Below are 16164 nucleotides of genomic sequence, written 5' to 3'. Positions count from 1 at the left end.
TCTCAAGAGTCAGTAGAAACATGTCGATAATGAGAAAAACTCTCAGCCTGCGAGATGTTTTCCCCGTCATTTCATGTCTAAACAACATATCCTCTTTATTGTTTCAAATATCAGTACACGCGTGTCCTCGTCTGGGACACGCAATCTGCACGGAAAATAAAAAAACCAACCAACCAACAGCAGTCAGAAGATTAAAACACCAAATACACAGAATGACAATAAAGATGAGTCCACCACCACCAAAAGAGTGCAAAAACTAAAGGGTAGTTTTGTAGAAAGCAAGCAGAGGGAGCATTTATTTAGAAACTTTATTTTTGACTTTACAGTTTTGTCTCCTCAGTAAAACTGATGTCCAATTAAGGTCCTGAACTAACTGTGGCATATAAACATTTACATCAGAGGTTTTTAGTTTCCTTTACTGGGTATTTTCTTCAATACATGTGACGGTTAGTACAGACTGTGCACTTTCTCCTCTGTAATCTGTTTTAGTGGTATAAGGTAGGAAAGGTCGTTAATCAAACAAAATATAAAAAAAACCAAACATTTGCAATTAGCACCGTTACTGTGATAGTTTTCTGTTGTTAACTTAGGGATCAGCGCCTCGTCCCGTTAGCATCGAGCAGGAGCTCAGATGATGAGGTCTTTGTCCACGTCCTCTGCACAAACACAACACAAAGACACAAAACATCCGTCAGTGCAAACAAAGTCTGTGATATTATTATCAGAATTCTCACAAATATCACAACATCCGAAGAGGAAGAATTAGAAAGCCCATCGGCTTCAGTGCTGTCGAAGTGCTTCGTTTTCGTCGATACTCACGCTCCTTGATGCCGAAGCAGGCGGCCCACTCCTCCAGGGCGATGTATTTGTCGTCGTCGGCGTCGCACTGCTCGAAGAAGCGGGTGGTGCAGTGCTCCATGGGGATGAGGGGGGCGCGCAGGGGAGAGAGCTCCGTGTGGGTCAGATATCTGGTGGAAGCAGACACGAGAAGGAGCACATGACCACAGAAAAACTTTACCGGCTTGAAACTATGAGGCTGCGGGTCTGACTGCATGTGAAACCGGCCCCTTCGTAAACATCTCGTCCTTCGTACCCGTCGCCGGGGTGCTGGTCGAGCTGGCCGAACTGCCAGTGGACGGGGAAGATGTACATGTTGTAGTTCTTCTGGAAGTCGTGGGCCAGCAGGTCCAGAGAGTGAACGCCGGCCTGCAGCCTCTTCTCGTTCTCGTAGATCTTCTTCACCTGAAAGATCGGACGCACGCAAGTTTACATGACGTAAAAACACGAGGGCTTCCTCAGTTGGTGACCCTGAATCGGCTCAGTGGTTCAGGAATCAGACCGGAGACAAAGCGTCTACTCACCCTGAGCTTCTGCTTCTCGGTCAGCAGGTTGTTGTCTTCGTCGCGCTCGTACAGAGTCACCAGGACGTTCTTCAGCCAGTCCCTCATGCGCAGAGGGAACTCGTTCAGCTCGGTGTCCATGCAGGGCTCGATGACTGGCGAGAGAAAACGCCGTGAACATCCACCACCTCGACTTAGAGTCACGATTTAAGCTTCTTATGTGATATTTTCACAAGAGACACACAACAAATAAAGTTTTATCAAACTGAAGGATGTTGTTGATGGTTTTTAGAAACGAAGAAGATAAAACCGACACCTCGTCCATTTGGATGAAGTGCAACAGAACTGCTTCTCAGAACTCTCAGATGTTACTGTTTTGTTTGACTGGACCCTGAACACATCGTCACAACGTTGTTGTTACTGCTTCCTAAATGGCGTGACGCTTAAAGGACCATTACACCCAATGCACCTTCAACCTGCTGCAGTGCAACAGGAATCTGCATCTAAATCTTCCTGTCAGAAATCCCACAACAATCCCAACTTGTGTCCTGTTTCATTCTGGACCACCAAATGCCCCCTCAATCTCCATGTGAACCCTTCAGTCCTGACTCATCCTGACATGTGTGTTGTGTGTGTGAGCTGCAGCCAACCCTCTGAGCACTCAGCTCAGCTTCGGCTTTGCTTATCGTTCAGATGAGGAAGAACAAAATACTTGGGAAGTTCAGATGCATCCTGATCCCTCAGCAGTGAGCAAACAGAAACCACACGATGTCAAAACAACACGAAGGAGAACGACATAAGCAGCAACAAAACGCACCCACTGAGACCAAAGATAAATTCAGCCAAAGTGGTCGGATTATCTCGACAAGCGGTTCCACAAAACACCTCTTCTGTGACAGTTCCTTAAAATCTGTAGATCAGCAAACAGCTGAAGGCTGTAGACAAACAAAGAGAAGCGCTTGTTTTACTTTGGACTGTCGATTGTGCCCCGCAGGCTGTGCTCACTCTGGTTTACTTAACAAGAAGAGTCTGCAGGGCGTCAGTCCCCTTTAGTCTGTGAAAGAATCAGATTTAATCTCTGAGCTCACTCAGATCTCTACCCAATGGACTGAACTAGTTCAGGAGGTGTGACGGTGAGGAATCGGAGGCTGATGCAGCAGAAGGTGGGTGGAATCAGAGCAGGAGCAGCTCCGGCTGTGGGAATCCCTCTGTTTGCATAGCTGCTCATTTGTAGCAAAACTTTGAGTGCGAGCGCTCACATTTGCAGGATCCGACGTAGTCGAGGTGCAGCTTGTGGCCCTTCTTGGTTCCCTCCAGCGTGCACTTGGTGGCAAAGAAGTGGCAAGAGGAGTCGTAGGTCTTGTTATCGGTGCCACAAACCTGAGAGGAAACCGCAGACAGGCGAGCTGTTAGACGAGCCTCCTCCACCAAATATCGTCAGCGTGGGTTCTGACATTTCACAAGAGCTAAACGACGAATGGGACTGATCCTCGCTGCCGGGTTCGCGGTCAGGGGAAAACGTGTTGGGTTTTTGGAACTCACGTGCTCGAACTCTCCCTCTGCAGGGGGGCAGGTGGAGGGGTCCTGGCACACACACATGGGGATGTTGTCCTCGTCCACCTCACACACTTTGCCCTTCTTGCAGTGGTGGTTCAGGCAGGGATCTGAGAACAACAGATGGAGAAGCAGAGTTACAGCCTGTTTCTCAGTCAAACACTCATTCAGCACAATCACTCACGTTTATAACTTGGCAAGATGGCCGACGGTCCTGACGCTCCGCCTCATGAACACCAGCAGAAGTCGTGGAAAAGTGCTGATGTAAAACCACACGGTGGACATGTGGAGCGGCACAGCGTCTGCTACTTTAGTTTCAGGTTATGTTGTACTGAAATGATAGATTTGACCTATTAAATCACGTGTCGTTGGGGCCACCAGTCTGAAACCTGAACTTCTTCATTCCTTGTGTGAGTGTCCGAGAAGTGACTTTATGGCGTCCTGTATGCTCCGTACAGTCGGTTTGTTTTGGTGCTGCCGGCGTTGGCCGTGGCTCACTGACTGCTGCAGGGTGGAACATGTAATTACAGACGTCTCCTGACCGAATGAAGCAGTCTGTTATTATGGCTGTTTGATTTGCCAGTCTGAGGTTTCACTAAACCTACCACCGGATACCGAAGACTTAAATACTGTCAGAGGAGATCCATGAGACACTTTCATACCTGCACTCACTGAAACTTTTCCATCAAGAGGATTTATGATCATTTGAGTTCAGATTTTCCTTTGAGGTTGGCTAACTCTAAATTTACTGATTAGCCTTTTCCAGAGCTGCAGTATGGACACGCAGTTTTCAGGAACGCCTACTGAAGTTTTAATCTTTTACTTTACTGTAAATTAGAACTACTGCTAGTGCTTTGAATTCATTTCCACTCATACTCCATACTAGATGCTACCACTTGTAGTTGAACCTCTAAGTTTTAATGATACCTGCAGTAACTGATTTATTGGGGGGCAGCCGTGGCCTAGAGGTTGGAAAAGCGGCTTGTGATCGGAGGGTCACCGGTTCGATTCCCCCACTGGATGGGCAGGAAAAAATTGGGTGTGGTGGAGTGATTAATGCACGTAAAACGTAATCACTGCATGTAATTTGCCGGGTGTTGCATGTGTGTGTTCAACTAAGGATGGGTCAAATGCAGAAGATGAATTCAGTATGCGTATGTAAAAATAAATATACTGTCAATAAAGCTGATTCTGATTCTTCTTCTTCTTATTGGCCACTTGGGGGCAGCAGAAACAAGTTGTGATCACAACATGAATTTGCTATAAGCAAAGTTGTCTTCTGTGACAAAAACACGTTTGTGTGCGTGTGTGCAAACTTACTCTCAGCAACGGCATCTTCAACAATCTCAATGGCCTCGTCAAACTCTCCAACCTCAATCTGCACCGGGTTGGCCCCCACCTCGGGCTCCTGGGGGGACACAACAGGTCAGAGGTCAGACGGTAAGCAGCTAAAGCTTCATGAGGAATTGACTGTCATCTGGGCTCCAAAGTGAAGGAAAGAAACTGGTAACAGCCACCTTCTTTCTGAGCTAATAAAGTTTTTGGTCTCGCAGATAAATTCCCTGCATCAGGTCTATTTCTGCACAGCATCCAGTTAAACCAAACCACTTAAATATCCCTGGTTTTCCTAAAAGGAGTTGAAACGTCACCACCAAAAAATGGTTCCTCCCTGAAGGCCAAACAGAGTCTGGGAGCAGCGAGGCCACAATATCCAACAACAACAAGCAGCTGGGCCCACATGTGGTGAAGCCATGAAAACGTAATGAGCGGCTGGCAGGCTGATCGGCCAGCTAAAATTAACAGCTGTGGGATCTCTGGTCCCGCTGGACCTCAGGAGCAGGAAGTGATAAAACGTTCACATGAGGGCTCGCTCCAGTTGGTTTGCACGGGGATATTTTTCATTGTACCCTGCTAGAAAAATACTTGGCTGCAATAGAGGGATTTCTGTTGGGCAAAGTCGCGGAGGGATTTCATGGTTTCATTCCTGTCCGTTTGTTGGAAACACTTGTCAGAATCCTCAGATTTAACAAATGGATTTGAGTGGAATTTAGTGAACAGATTTTTGGAAGTATTCAGATGAAAGATTTCCGTCATTAATAGATTAAGTCCCAGGAAAAAAGAAATGGATTCATTTATGTCAAAATTATTGCTAATTTTTCCAGTCTTTTACTCTATTTTCTGCTTTTTTTATTGAATGAAACAATGTGAGAAGAAAACAGTCATTACTCAGCTGAGGAACTTGTATGTATGGTCAGAATTCAAAGGTAGATCAAAAGTAGAGGAAGCAGCAAATCTCCAGAGAAGCCGCTAGCTGCTGCTCACTGTGCTTTTTGCTGTACTGATCTCTGGCTGTAGCCATGGCTGCCATTAGCTCGCTTAGCTCAGTTAGCTCAGTTAGCCCGGGCAGCCTCCCGGTGAACCCGGCTGAGCCACGAACTCGTTTGTTGCATTTAGTTTTCAGTTATCCTGTGACGGATCAGTTCCTCCTCAGGCTTCAGCTTGGGGCTGAATTCATCACCACTGTGACGTGAACGAGGGATGAAAACCCCAAAGCTCCACCACAGATCAGATCATCTCTGTGAGCAGCTGCTTGGCTCAGGAAACACATCGCAGAAGCCAAACCGAACTCAGATGAGAGCAAAACAATTTGGGAAGAGTTTTCCAAAAACATCACACTAACACAACAAAACAGCAAAATGTAAAGGATAATCGTGGTTTAACTGTCATAACCTCATGCACACCAAAGTTTTGTGGTCAGATGGTCAGAAGCCCTCAGTGCACAGGAAAACTGTTTGTACACAACTCAAAGCGCTAAGGTACCACATTTATGGAACCAGAATAATAGAAAAGAAATAATAAAGAAATAATTTAAATTAGTTTCATTAATTTATTCATTATTAGACTAAATTAGACTCTGTGGAGGAGAACAAACAGAAGACAAGGGGTGACGTGAAAATACAAGAAACATCTGGTGAATCTAATTAGCTTTTAGCAAGTCTGATTAACAATTCTTTGATCGTTAATTGATCAAGATTATTGAACAATTAAGGCTTTTTAGTTTGAATTGTTTCTCCAGAATGTTGGGGAGCTTTCAAGAAAAGAACATCTGGACTTACCTCAACAACTGGCTCCTCAGTTACCAGCTCTTCCACGATGGCCTCCTCCTCAGCCTGACGAACACACACACACACACAGTCGTGTTTCCATCACTTCTGGGGACATTACATAGACTTCCATTCATTTCTCGGAGGTTTAACCACCTCCTGACCATAACAATAAACCTAATCCTAACCTCAGCCTAACCTTAAAGACACTCTTCACCCTAATATTTAATGATTTACATTGGGGGAACTTGCATTTTGTCCCCATAAGTAAGACAGGTCCTCACAATGTGATTGTGGAAACAGATTTTTGTCCCCACAACTAGAGGAATACACACACACACACTCACACGGTATAACTTACAGGAGCAGCCATGGCGTGGCCAGCCAGGCAGAGGACGAAGACAATCCACACCCTCATTTTCAAAGTCTGTGGAGACAAAGAACGACAGGTGAGCCTCACAGACAGACGGTAACGTAAACCCTGATGGAGCTGTGTGACTGCTTTGTTGCCATTATCATCACAATATTGTTGATGGAGGGCGATTGACAAGGACACACACTGACAGCAGGTTACCCACCAAAGTTAGCATCATTAGAACCACAGGGGTCCTCAGAGGGTTCCCTGAGGAACACCTAACAACGAATTTGGTCACTAACCACTGAATCATATGTTAAATTATTTAGATTTTTTCACTCTGAAAGATAGAAATGTGGATTTGCTGCATCACCAAGTTGGACCGTAAGCGATTATTTTTAAATGTACTAACGGTAACATTTTATTTTATCCAATTTACTTGATTTTTAAAGTTGTTTTATGCAGTGGCAGTAGTTGTAGTATTAATAGCAGTACTGCCGGGCATATAAGTGCAGAATTTCTGAAGCCTTCTGATGGCAAAGAATCAGCAAATGCCAAGACTTAAAGTCATGCAACTTGTTCAACTCTTTCTTTCACCTTTTCACCAACAAAGTTCTCTTAATACCCTCACTGATCCGAACCAGGATCAATAAGAAGAATCAGAACATGAATTGGTGTTGATGGTCTAAACTCTCACGAAGCCTTGCAGTCTTTCAGAGGACAACAGAAGCATCTGAACACAACATGTAACATGACCCTCGACAGACTGATGGAAGCTTTCCAGCTTCCCAAACAAACCCCTCAGTGTCTGCTTTGCTAACTGGGTTGAAAATATCTGTGGCTGTTTGTTGCAGCAGGCTGCAGGTCTGAAAACAGCTCCTGTCTTTTTACATGACTTGAAGTGGATTTAAGCCCCATGTTTCCACCAGGCTTCTGTTTGGAAAATATAATATCCATGCAGCTCGGTTAAACACATATTTGTATACGACGCACTGATGTGTGATGTGTAAAATTAGATTTTCCTGCGTGCAGCTCTGAGTCCACGACTGATTACAGTGACTCCACCGCAGATGTAAGACATAAATTGATGGGCCTGTTTCTCACAATATAAGCCATCAGAGGACTCAAAGCAGCACTGAGTTTACATTGTGTGTTATTGCTTGTTTCATATTTCCATCTGCAGTACACTGAAACAATACTAGCGACTTTCACATCGTGAGTTCTTGTCCTGTGTGAAACCAAATATCGCAAATCTTTTTTCTGACAAAACCATCGAGAGTTTGTGCATAAACTTAACCAAAGTCATGTTTCCCATGTTAGAGAGGCTTTGCGGCACAGACACTAAAGGGTACCTGAAATGCGAGGGTCACATGACGAATCTGGGATGAGAATGTGTTGTGTGTGTGTGTGATCGGCCATTACTTTGCTCTGGACTGAAAAACATCTCAACAACTACTGGATGAACTGGTGCAAACTTGATGCTCATAATATTCATGGTGCCCAGAGGATGAATGATGACCTCAGTGACCAGCATGCTAACAGAAACATGATGCCTTAGCATTTAGCTCATCACAGCATAGCCTGTATGGAGCTGCTGGCGAGGCTGTAGACTCTTAAACAAACCCGTCTTAAACCCAGGGAGGTGGCATTTTTGCTCTGTTGTTCTTCAGATCACACACATTATTTCCAGGTAAAGACAAGAATTTCCTCTGAGACGTGGTTTCCGTGAGAGTCCCAGCGAGTGGCCTATCTCTCGCCTATCTTTCCTCCTCTCTATCTGATTGTCTGAGCATCCATTGTGGAGGAGACTTTCAACAGTTTTCTCCAGCCCTGCTCCTCTTCCTTCATCATGTCTCGTCTGTGAAGGACAACATAAGGGCTTCTTTGTTCAGTAATACAGCGTGACGTTGCTTGGTCTTCCTCCCTCGGTCTCTATTAGTTATCTCCTTCTGCATCTCCATGAAGTGAGCTGAGAGACAAACTGTGTCCTCCTGACATCAAAGGACATACAGTATGTCTATAGGGGTAAATTTAAGAGTCTCAGGAGGCCGACTGTCAAGACCAAAATACTTAATGTTATTGTGGCTGTTTGCATTTGTTGGCTTGATATCAGTTTAACCCACGAACGTACCTGCTGAGTTTTAAGTTCCTCATTTGAGAATTTTCCCCACTGCAGGACTAATAAAGGCCAATCTTACGCAGGGCAACACCGATACTGACACAGTTACACAGCGAACGCCGCAGGGGATCAGGAGGGGATAATAAGATTTACAAAATAGGGTTGGGAATGGCTGGAATTCCTGCAACTCACATGAAACACACAGCAAGTTTAAACCAACACTAAATCAATAAAAAGTGAACAATCCAATCCTCTCCAGGAAGTTTGGAAATATTTCCAAATGTTTCTTTGAACATGTGCAGTGAGTATCCACTCAGGCACAGTGGAAAGAAAGGCGCTGAATGGCACGGCTCTGAAAAACATCGCCTGGAGGGAAAGTGATCGTGACATTTTGGGGGTGGAGGAACACTTTGCTTGGCTGTTTTCCGGGAGGCCTGAATAGGACAACATGTTTGGACAGATGCAGTGAAAAGGCTGAAGTCTGCATACAGTCGACCAGAGGCGGAGGGTGTTGATGTGCCGTTAGGTGAACCCTGAAGCGACACAAGAACGTTCTGTCATTCACACAACGGAGACGTGTCGACTGTTGGCCTGTGGCTGCATTTTTCTACGCTCTCAAAATAAGTGAAATGTTCAGAAATGACTGATGTGTTTTGAAATGTTTCATGCAAGTTTGTACAAGTTTTAATATCGGATGAAACCCTCACTGATGACCTCCTACAGTGATACTCTTTAAGCCTTTATTTTGAAGGGTTTGCTTTATGCTACTTTTAATCCAAAGGGACCTTTTTCTAAACAATGCACACGTGTGATGCTGTCCTCAGCAGGGTTGTTGTTGCATGGTTTTATTCCTCCCGTCAAATGAAAATCTTTCAGGGCTTGACGCAGAGGCGAGACTGGACTTTGACAATGGTGATCACTGTTCATGAAGGTCCACAGATGATGTGGAAAAATCCAGAAACTCCGGACACGGTGACGTCTCCAAAGAAGCTGCACACAAGGAAACTTCTTTGAGCTAAAAGAAAAAAAGGTGCTGACAGGACATTTCGTAAAAAGAATTTCTGACAAGTTAATGTGATCTCAAAAAGGGGGAAAATGAAAAGGAAAAGTGTGGGGTCAGTGTTTGATTTGGAGGGACTCTGCGTTCCCGTCTTATGTCCTGCTCGGTCGTTTCGTCTGCGCCCGGCAGGAAAGAGGAGGGCTGAGCTGACTGACGTAACAGCTAAACAAATTATTTTATTTGGAAAGCTGCTCTCATAATCAAACAGGGCCGAGGCTAAAAGGGAAACTTCAGGCTCATAAAGAGGCCCTTTTTCTCTTCAAGCGTATTTAATTTGGGAGGTTAGTTAGGTAAGCAAGTGTAAACTCGCCTTTGGAAGAAAACAACTTCTGCTCATGCAGGAACCTCCCTCACTTTCTCTCTAATATGCCTCTTTTTTCAGACTCTCACATGTACAGAACCTCTTCTGGGTGACAGAACAGGCGGGTTTGGAGGCCTGGAAAAACAACCTGCAGCAGCTTGTCAGCCAGCAAACAGTGCAGACAAACACGAGTGTCATGCCGACGGCTGTGGAGAGGACGAACACTGATTTCCTCTGTCTGCCTTCAGCCCTGATGATGGAGGAAGTGAACAAAATATCCTCAGGTTTATGAAACGTCCGATACTGCGTGTAAAATGGGACAACAGCCGTAAAAGTTCAGTTAAGTCGGCACTCAGGAAAGCTTTGAATGTGTCAAGAATTCAGTCGTGCGGCACAGGACGAGAAGCCATCGGACTTTGACTGCTGGGACCGTGAGTGCCATTTAAAGAGTCATGACAAAAGAACGAGCACTCGTATCCATAAAGTGACACTGAGCATAGCTTTAAAGCAGCCCTGGAGAGGGCCAAACAGGACCTTATCCGCTGGTCAGCGCTGTCTATATGGCTTGCTGGCAGGGTTAACTCTGTCAAGATGATAATTATGCCCAGGTTCTTATTCTTGTTTCATACAATACCTGTTTTTATCCCTCCCTTCTTTAGTATGTGCGCCATTGCCACTCAGTAAACGGCACCTCACAAATAATCATGTTGTGAGTGGCTCACGTTGAATATGGTCCCAACTCAGGACCCACTTCAAACATAGACCGGCTACGCCCTCTCTCCCAGTCTCGGCTAACGCACTCGTTCCACCCTCACTCATGGATACAGCATTTAAGTTATGGTTGGGGAATGGTCTGAAACGGGTGAAGGACCTTTTTAAGGATGGTGTGTTCGTGTCATTCGATCCGCTGGTCAAAGAGTGCAATATTCCCAGTTTACATTAATTTAGGTATCAGCAGGTGCGTGTCTTTGTTCGGAAACAATTTCCTTCCTTTCCGATACTCTCGCCAAATGACTGGGTAGATGAGTGGTTGGAGGGGGGGTCTAAATCAAAGAGAAGTGAGCAGATTATATGAGGATATCCAGATGATCACCTCACCGTCACTTAGTCATATTAGGGCAGGGTGGGAGGAGGAACTAGGATTTGAAGCGTCGGACGTCTCCTGGCAAAGCGCAATTAAGAGAATGCATTCAACCTCGATTTGTGTTAGACATGGTTTGCTTCAGTTTAAGGTGCTCCACGGGCTTCATTTATCTAGCAGTAGGCTTGCCAGGATATATCCAGATGTCGATCCAACTTGCACCCAATGCTGTCAGGCTCCTGCTACCCTCTATCATGTGTTCTGGGCTTGTCCGAAGCTCATACAGTTTTGGTCTTTAATTTTTGATACTTTTTCTTACATCTGTGACAAGGAGATAAGCCCTGCTCCTGAGATCGCAATATTTGGTTTGACCCCTGCTGGGATGGCTGGTGCACAATCACACGCCATTGTGTTTTTATCTCCATTGGCCAGATTTATTTTGTGTAATTGGAAGTCAGATAGGCCGCTCACACGGGCACTGGGTTGAGGATGTAATGGCACATTTGAAACTTGAAAGACATGATCAGGGGTTCAACCCAGAGATTTTATAAGGTCTGGTAGCCATTTCTGAATTATTTTAACTTGATTCACACGCTCTGTAATATGTCAGGTTTTTTTTGTTATTATTGTCACTTTACTATTCTATATGTTATATATGTATATATAAAGTGACACTGACGCCAACAGAGTACAGAAGTCCCGGTTGTGTAAAATGCCACCTGTTGATCTCGGCCACCTGCAGCCGCTGCAAACGCCGCCCCCCCCCCCCCCTTCGATCCAAGTTACCTCCTCAAGTGGCAATAAGACACGGGATAAACTTGGAGACAAAGACGGGTTTCAGAGAGGCCACCAACACAAACCAGAGAGGGAAGTCAGGATACATGTAATCTGAGTCACCTGACCTCTTCGACCCTCCCCCCTTTGCTTCATCGCCACAGATCCTGTGTTTCTGGCTTTACACAGAGCTTTAGGCTGTGAACGTAGAAATGTTGTCTCTGCAAAGTAAAAGGCCGAGTGCATCCTGTCCAGCAGCCACTTTGGAGTCTTTCAGTGCGAAGATGATCTTTCATTTGGCTTTTATCCCTGTCTTTCCTCTCTGGCTGTTGTCACAGTTCCATGGAGCTGCTTTCATCAGACCTCCTTTGAAGGGATAAAAGCTCACCAACCACAATCCTGGGTTTCAGATCTTATCAGTTAGATCTCTCATTCTGTCATCTGTCTCAGTCTTCCTGTTGTCCTTTCACTGTAGGAGGCCTGAAGACATCTGCCTGCGTGGTCAGTATGGCCGCCAGCCACCAAGTCAGTGTGTGAGTCACACTACTCTTCCTCCTACACCTCCAACTTTCTCAACATTCCTCCCCCTTTCTTTATCTCCTGCCCCGTTTTTGTCCTTTACTGTCTGTCTTCTCACCATCTCTTTGTCTCTTACTCCCTTCCTTCCTGTCTTCAGTGTCTTTGCTGACAGTAAGCCCCTGGTTTTTCTCCTCCACGTTGAGCCCAGACAGGAGCACAATCCTTCCTTCCTGTCTGGGGATTACAGTTTTTTCTGGAGACTGCCAATCTGTCCTGGTATTTCCCAGCATCCTCAGCTGCAATCACCACGACCCCTTCCCTCCCTCCTCCTTTTCCAGACCTGCCACCTCAACAATTAAGCAGCCAGAGACAGCGTGTCTCTGCACAGCCTCCTCCAGGCTTCTCAAAGACAGCTGAGAAAAATCCTCCATGGAAACCAGGAGGAATCTGCATCACCTCGGCCTGCAGCGAGACAACCCTGACAAACACCCGGAGCTCCTTCACACTGTGTCCAGTCGTCTCAGAGGTTTGTTGGAGGGCCAGAGCTCAGCACAGACTTTGTGGACAATAGAAGTTGTGTCATGTTGAAGCACAAACTGCTGCCTCGTATTCTGCAGCATTATAATTTCTCTCCACTGAGAGTCAACCAGTACACAAAGTATTGTGGGAGACGTCCCGTCACTTGGAGGAATCTGAACTAACAGAGCGCTTTAAACAGCTGGTAGCTGATTGCCATGGCGACCGGCATTCCTTCACATGGGAGTAATCAGGGAGGGGGAGGCAAGCAGGGAAGGAGTGTTATTTGTGGGAGAAATGCTCCGAATGGTGTATTCCATCTACCCCACCTTTCTCTCTTTCCTTCTGCTCGTATTTCCACAACTTTTTAAACCCTGCAGAATTCCATTTACAAAATGGTAAATTCTATGAAGACAAAGCAGCTAAACTGACAGTGAATGAATCATTTCACAAAAGGTGATAATAATACAATTAAACAACGTGTCAGCCCCAGTCTGCATCTCAGACTCCACCAAGCTCTGAACCACAGTCCCCCGCCTCCCCTCCTCCTCACCCCTCCTCCTCCTGTTGCCGATGTGGCACACAATGTCTCCACAGAGAATGACTCCTCATAATCACAGCTTGTTTACCTGCAGGGATTTTCCTTGCAGCTCCCATAGCTCTAATAACAAAGGAGATCGTTCACTGGGGTTTGAGGCCACATGTCAGTCATTTCAAAGTAAGTTGAAAAGTAGTGGAAAAGAGGGAGAACCTGTTGCAAGTTTTGAAATAACCGCAGGTAGGCTTTGATCAGGAAACATTCTGCTCCCTCGTTGACTGACAGAAACAGAAAGTGCACATTTAAATGGAAACAGACAAATATGTGAACTTCAGCTTCAGCAAACTTTTAACTCAACAGAAAAGTGTCATTTTAGAGCATGTTTCCACAAAACTAGCATGTCACTAAGTTTCTGACTGTTCATGAATGTCACAGACTACAAAGTGAGATCCTTGACAGAGCGGTGCCCCATTGTGTGCCCCAGTCACACGATAAACGACAAAGTCGTGCAGAGTGGGAGCTCTTACCTTTAGCTTTGCAGAGAGCAGCAGAACACCAGAGAAGAAGTCAGCAGTGTGCGGGGCCCGGGGACGATCTAACCTCCTCACCACTTCACACAAAAGACATTTCCAGTGGGACGTCCCAGTTAGGACACAGACCCCCCCCACCCAAACCTCCCATTACCACTACCCTGCCCCCCCGTCCTGGTGGGTGGAGCCTATCGTTAACTCTCTGCTCCCACTGGTCTGGACTGGAACCTGAAGTGTTTTCCAACAGATCCTTAGGTAGATGTTTGATGTGTGGAGCCAAAATCATTTTTCAGTTAGTACAGTAAAATCCAGGGTCTCTCTCAGAGGTAAGTCCTGCTCAGAAATCTGGTGAGAGGTGAGTTGTTGTGGTAATTAGTGGAAATATTCAACCATGACTTTGGAAATCAATTCCTGCAGCACTTCCTCTCAGGAACTCCAAGCTCCTCTATTCAGCGTTGAGTTGTGTGTCCCCCGTCGGCGTGACAACTCACCTCTCATGAGACTGCAGAGCAGGACGACTCCTGCCTGAGCGAAACCACTGTTTCTTACAGCCATGTCAGCCATGTGGCGGCTTCTGACTAACATGATCTTCGTATGAATCATACTTTTTGCTTTCAGTACATACTGCATCTGCTCTGTAAAGTATGTGCCGCTTGAACTTTGACCCTTCAGCTCGTACATTCATCGCAGTCCATATGAATTAATTCTACAAGCCAATCAGAAAATCGTGCCACACTTGCTCTTGAATATGAAAAACATGCTGGTTTTCATGCTGCAAACTAACGCTGGACATCCTGGTATTTTGTATACTGTACTATATGGCACCATACTGTATGCTTTGTGGTAGTACTGGAGTGCAGCTCTGCGTTTGTCCTCTTCCTCAGCGAGGTCCGAGGTCAAAAGTCAAGCTGAGATTCGGAAGCCGGTGAGGATCTGCAGTCTTAAGGTCTGCGGGTTCACCTGGAAGCCTCCTTGAGGAGGAGGAACTTCAGAAACATAAATACAAGCGTGCACTTTTTTCTCTGTGGTTTGAATTGCTCATGTGAACCATGAGGGAAACCACCAACTGGACCTTTCCAGGGACCCAGGGGCTGTGACTTGCTACCGAGTCAGCCTGTGGAACGTTTACCTCATCACAGCTTCATGACCGGAACACCTGCCTCCTCGGGCTGACAGGAGCAGTCAGGCTGCAGATCGTCCAGCCCTCACGCTCCTGTCTGTTCACACAGTGCAGGACGGAGCTGATGTGAAGAACAGCTGCAGTGCGACGTGGCGTTTTTCCTTTCTGCCTGGAAGCCGCAATCCAGCCGAGGATGGAGACAGCAGGAGGAGGTGGAGGAGGAGGAGGAGGGGTGTTGTTGTACCGTGAGACTCTCTCTCTCTCCTCCTCCCACATCACTTACCCCTTCTCTCACCCCTCCTCCCTTTTCACTCAGTTTGTCTACTTCTTCTTCTGTTTTCCCCCTCTTCTCCTCTCACACCTCTTTTTCTTCCTCACCCCTCTCCCCTCCTCTGCCCTCCTCTCCCTCTCTGCATACGTGGCAGTTGTCTCTGTATTTGACTCAACATGTCTCACAGAGATGAAGAAGCAAAGAGCTGCAGGATGATCCACAAGCAGCTCAGCAGGCTCAGACATGTTGACATCTCGGTAACATTAGCGAGCAGCCGCATTCGCTGGCGCTTCTCTGAGCCTCGCTCGACAGAAAACACAAAGGAAGAAGCGTTTGGCTTATGGCGCTCTCACTGTCCAGATCAGGACCTCTCAGCCTTGTCTGATCTGTGGCTGGTTTGCTACTGAAATGTTGTGTATTCATGAAGGCCTGAATGCACTCCAGGTTTTCTTCTAAATTTCTAAAGTTTTGTGCTCCCTTTGGGGATGAAAAAGTCGCAGGGTGCGAGCTACACCTGCGAATCCGCCATCCGACCTCCGAACTGTAGAACACACACTTACTGAATGCCAGAATACCAGAGTTGGTTGTAATCCACGACTGTGTGTCAGGGCTTGACAAGCCTGAAGCAGAAGCAGCTAAATGGGACTCAGCCATCGTCTGGCGTGCGCTATTTACTCCTGTGCGCCGAGATGTGTGATGATTTAGATGAAGCGTGCAGGAGAGCTTCCCGAAGGCCCTCATACGGTGCTGCTGGTTATCAGATCTCAAACATAAAGTAGTTGCCTGTTTGCTTAGTCTACAAGGCTAAAGTTAGACCAAATTTCACTAAAATATGTTCAGAGATGTTTAGATAAGCTGCTCAAAACAAATAACGTAGATTACGTCTGTGAAATATACGGAAATTTCATGAATTTATTTCAGTTTAGTTTGTGGCCCAAGTGCGTCCATCTGAACCTTTTGATTCTGACACGACACAATCAGG

At 46.0% G+C, this 16164-nt stretch overlaps 1 protein-coding gene across 1 annotated transcript; it reads right to left on the bottom strand.

Moving 5' to 3' along the window:
* Window positions 1-294: 294 nt before the first annotated feature.
* sparc (secreted protein, acidic, cysteine-rich (osteonectin)) lies at window positions 295-13905 on the bottom strand. Its single transcript, XM_046406844.1, has 10 exons — window positions 13789-13905; window positions 6360-6425; window positions 6011-6064; window positions 4215-4302; window positions 2883-3004; window positions 2600-2720; window positions 1362-1495; window positions 1094-1242; window positions 820-968; window positions 295-656 (listed from the first exon to the last, which is right to left on the bottom strand). The coding sequence occupies exons 2-10, from the start codon at window positions 6414-6416 to the stop codon at window positions 628-630; spliced, it is 903 nt and encodes a 300-aa protein (XP_046262800.1). The 5' UTR covers window positions 6417-6425; window positions 13789-13905; the 3' UTR covers window positions 295-627.
* Between the last annotated feature and the right edge of the window lie 2259 nt (window positions 13906-16164).

The sequence above is a fragment of the Scatophagus argus genome, chromosome 12 (assembly GCF_020382885.2).
Source record: "Scatophagus argus isolate fScaArg1 chromosome 12, fScaArg1.pri, whole genome shotgun sequence".
Classification (NCBI taxonomy): Eukaryota; Metazoa; Chordata; class Actinopteri; family Scatophagidae; genus Scatophagus; species Scatophagus argus.
The sequence above is the reverse complement of the archived record's forward strand: the minus strand, read 5'-3'. Positions and strand labels throughout refer to the sequence as shown.

Excerpts from the sequence above, each read along its gene's own strand:
- sparc (XM_046406844.1), bottom strand. The coding sequence starts at position 6,416 with ATGAGGGTGTGGATTGTCTTCGTCCTCTGCCTGGCTGGCCACGCCATG. Across the intron at positions 1,496-2,599 it reads CTACGTCGGATCCTGCAAAT|TCATCGAGCCCTGCATGGAC; the intron begins GTGAGCGCTCGC and ends TTCTCTCGCCAG. Across the intron at positions 657-819 it reads CTGCTTCGGCATCAAGGAGC|AGGACGTGGACAAAGACCTC; the intron begins GTGAGTATCGAC and ends GTGTTTGTGCAG.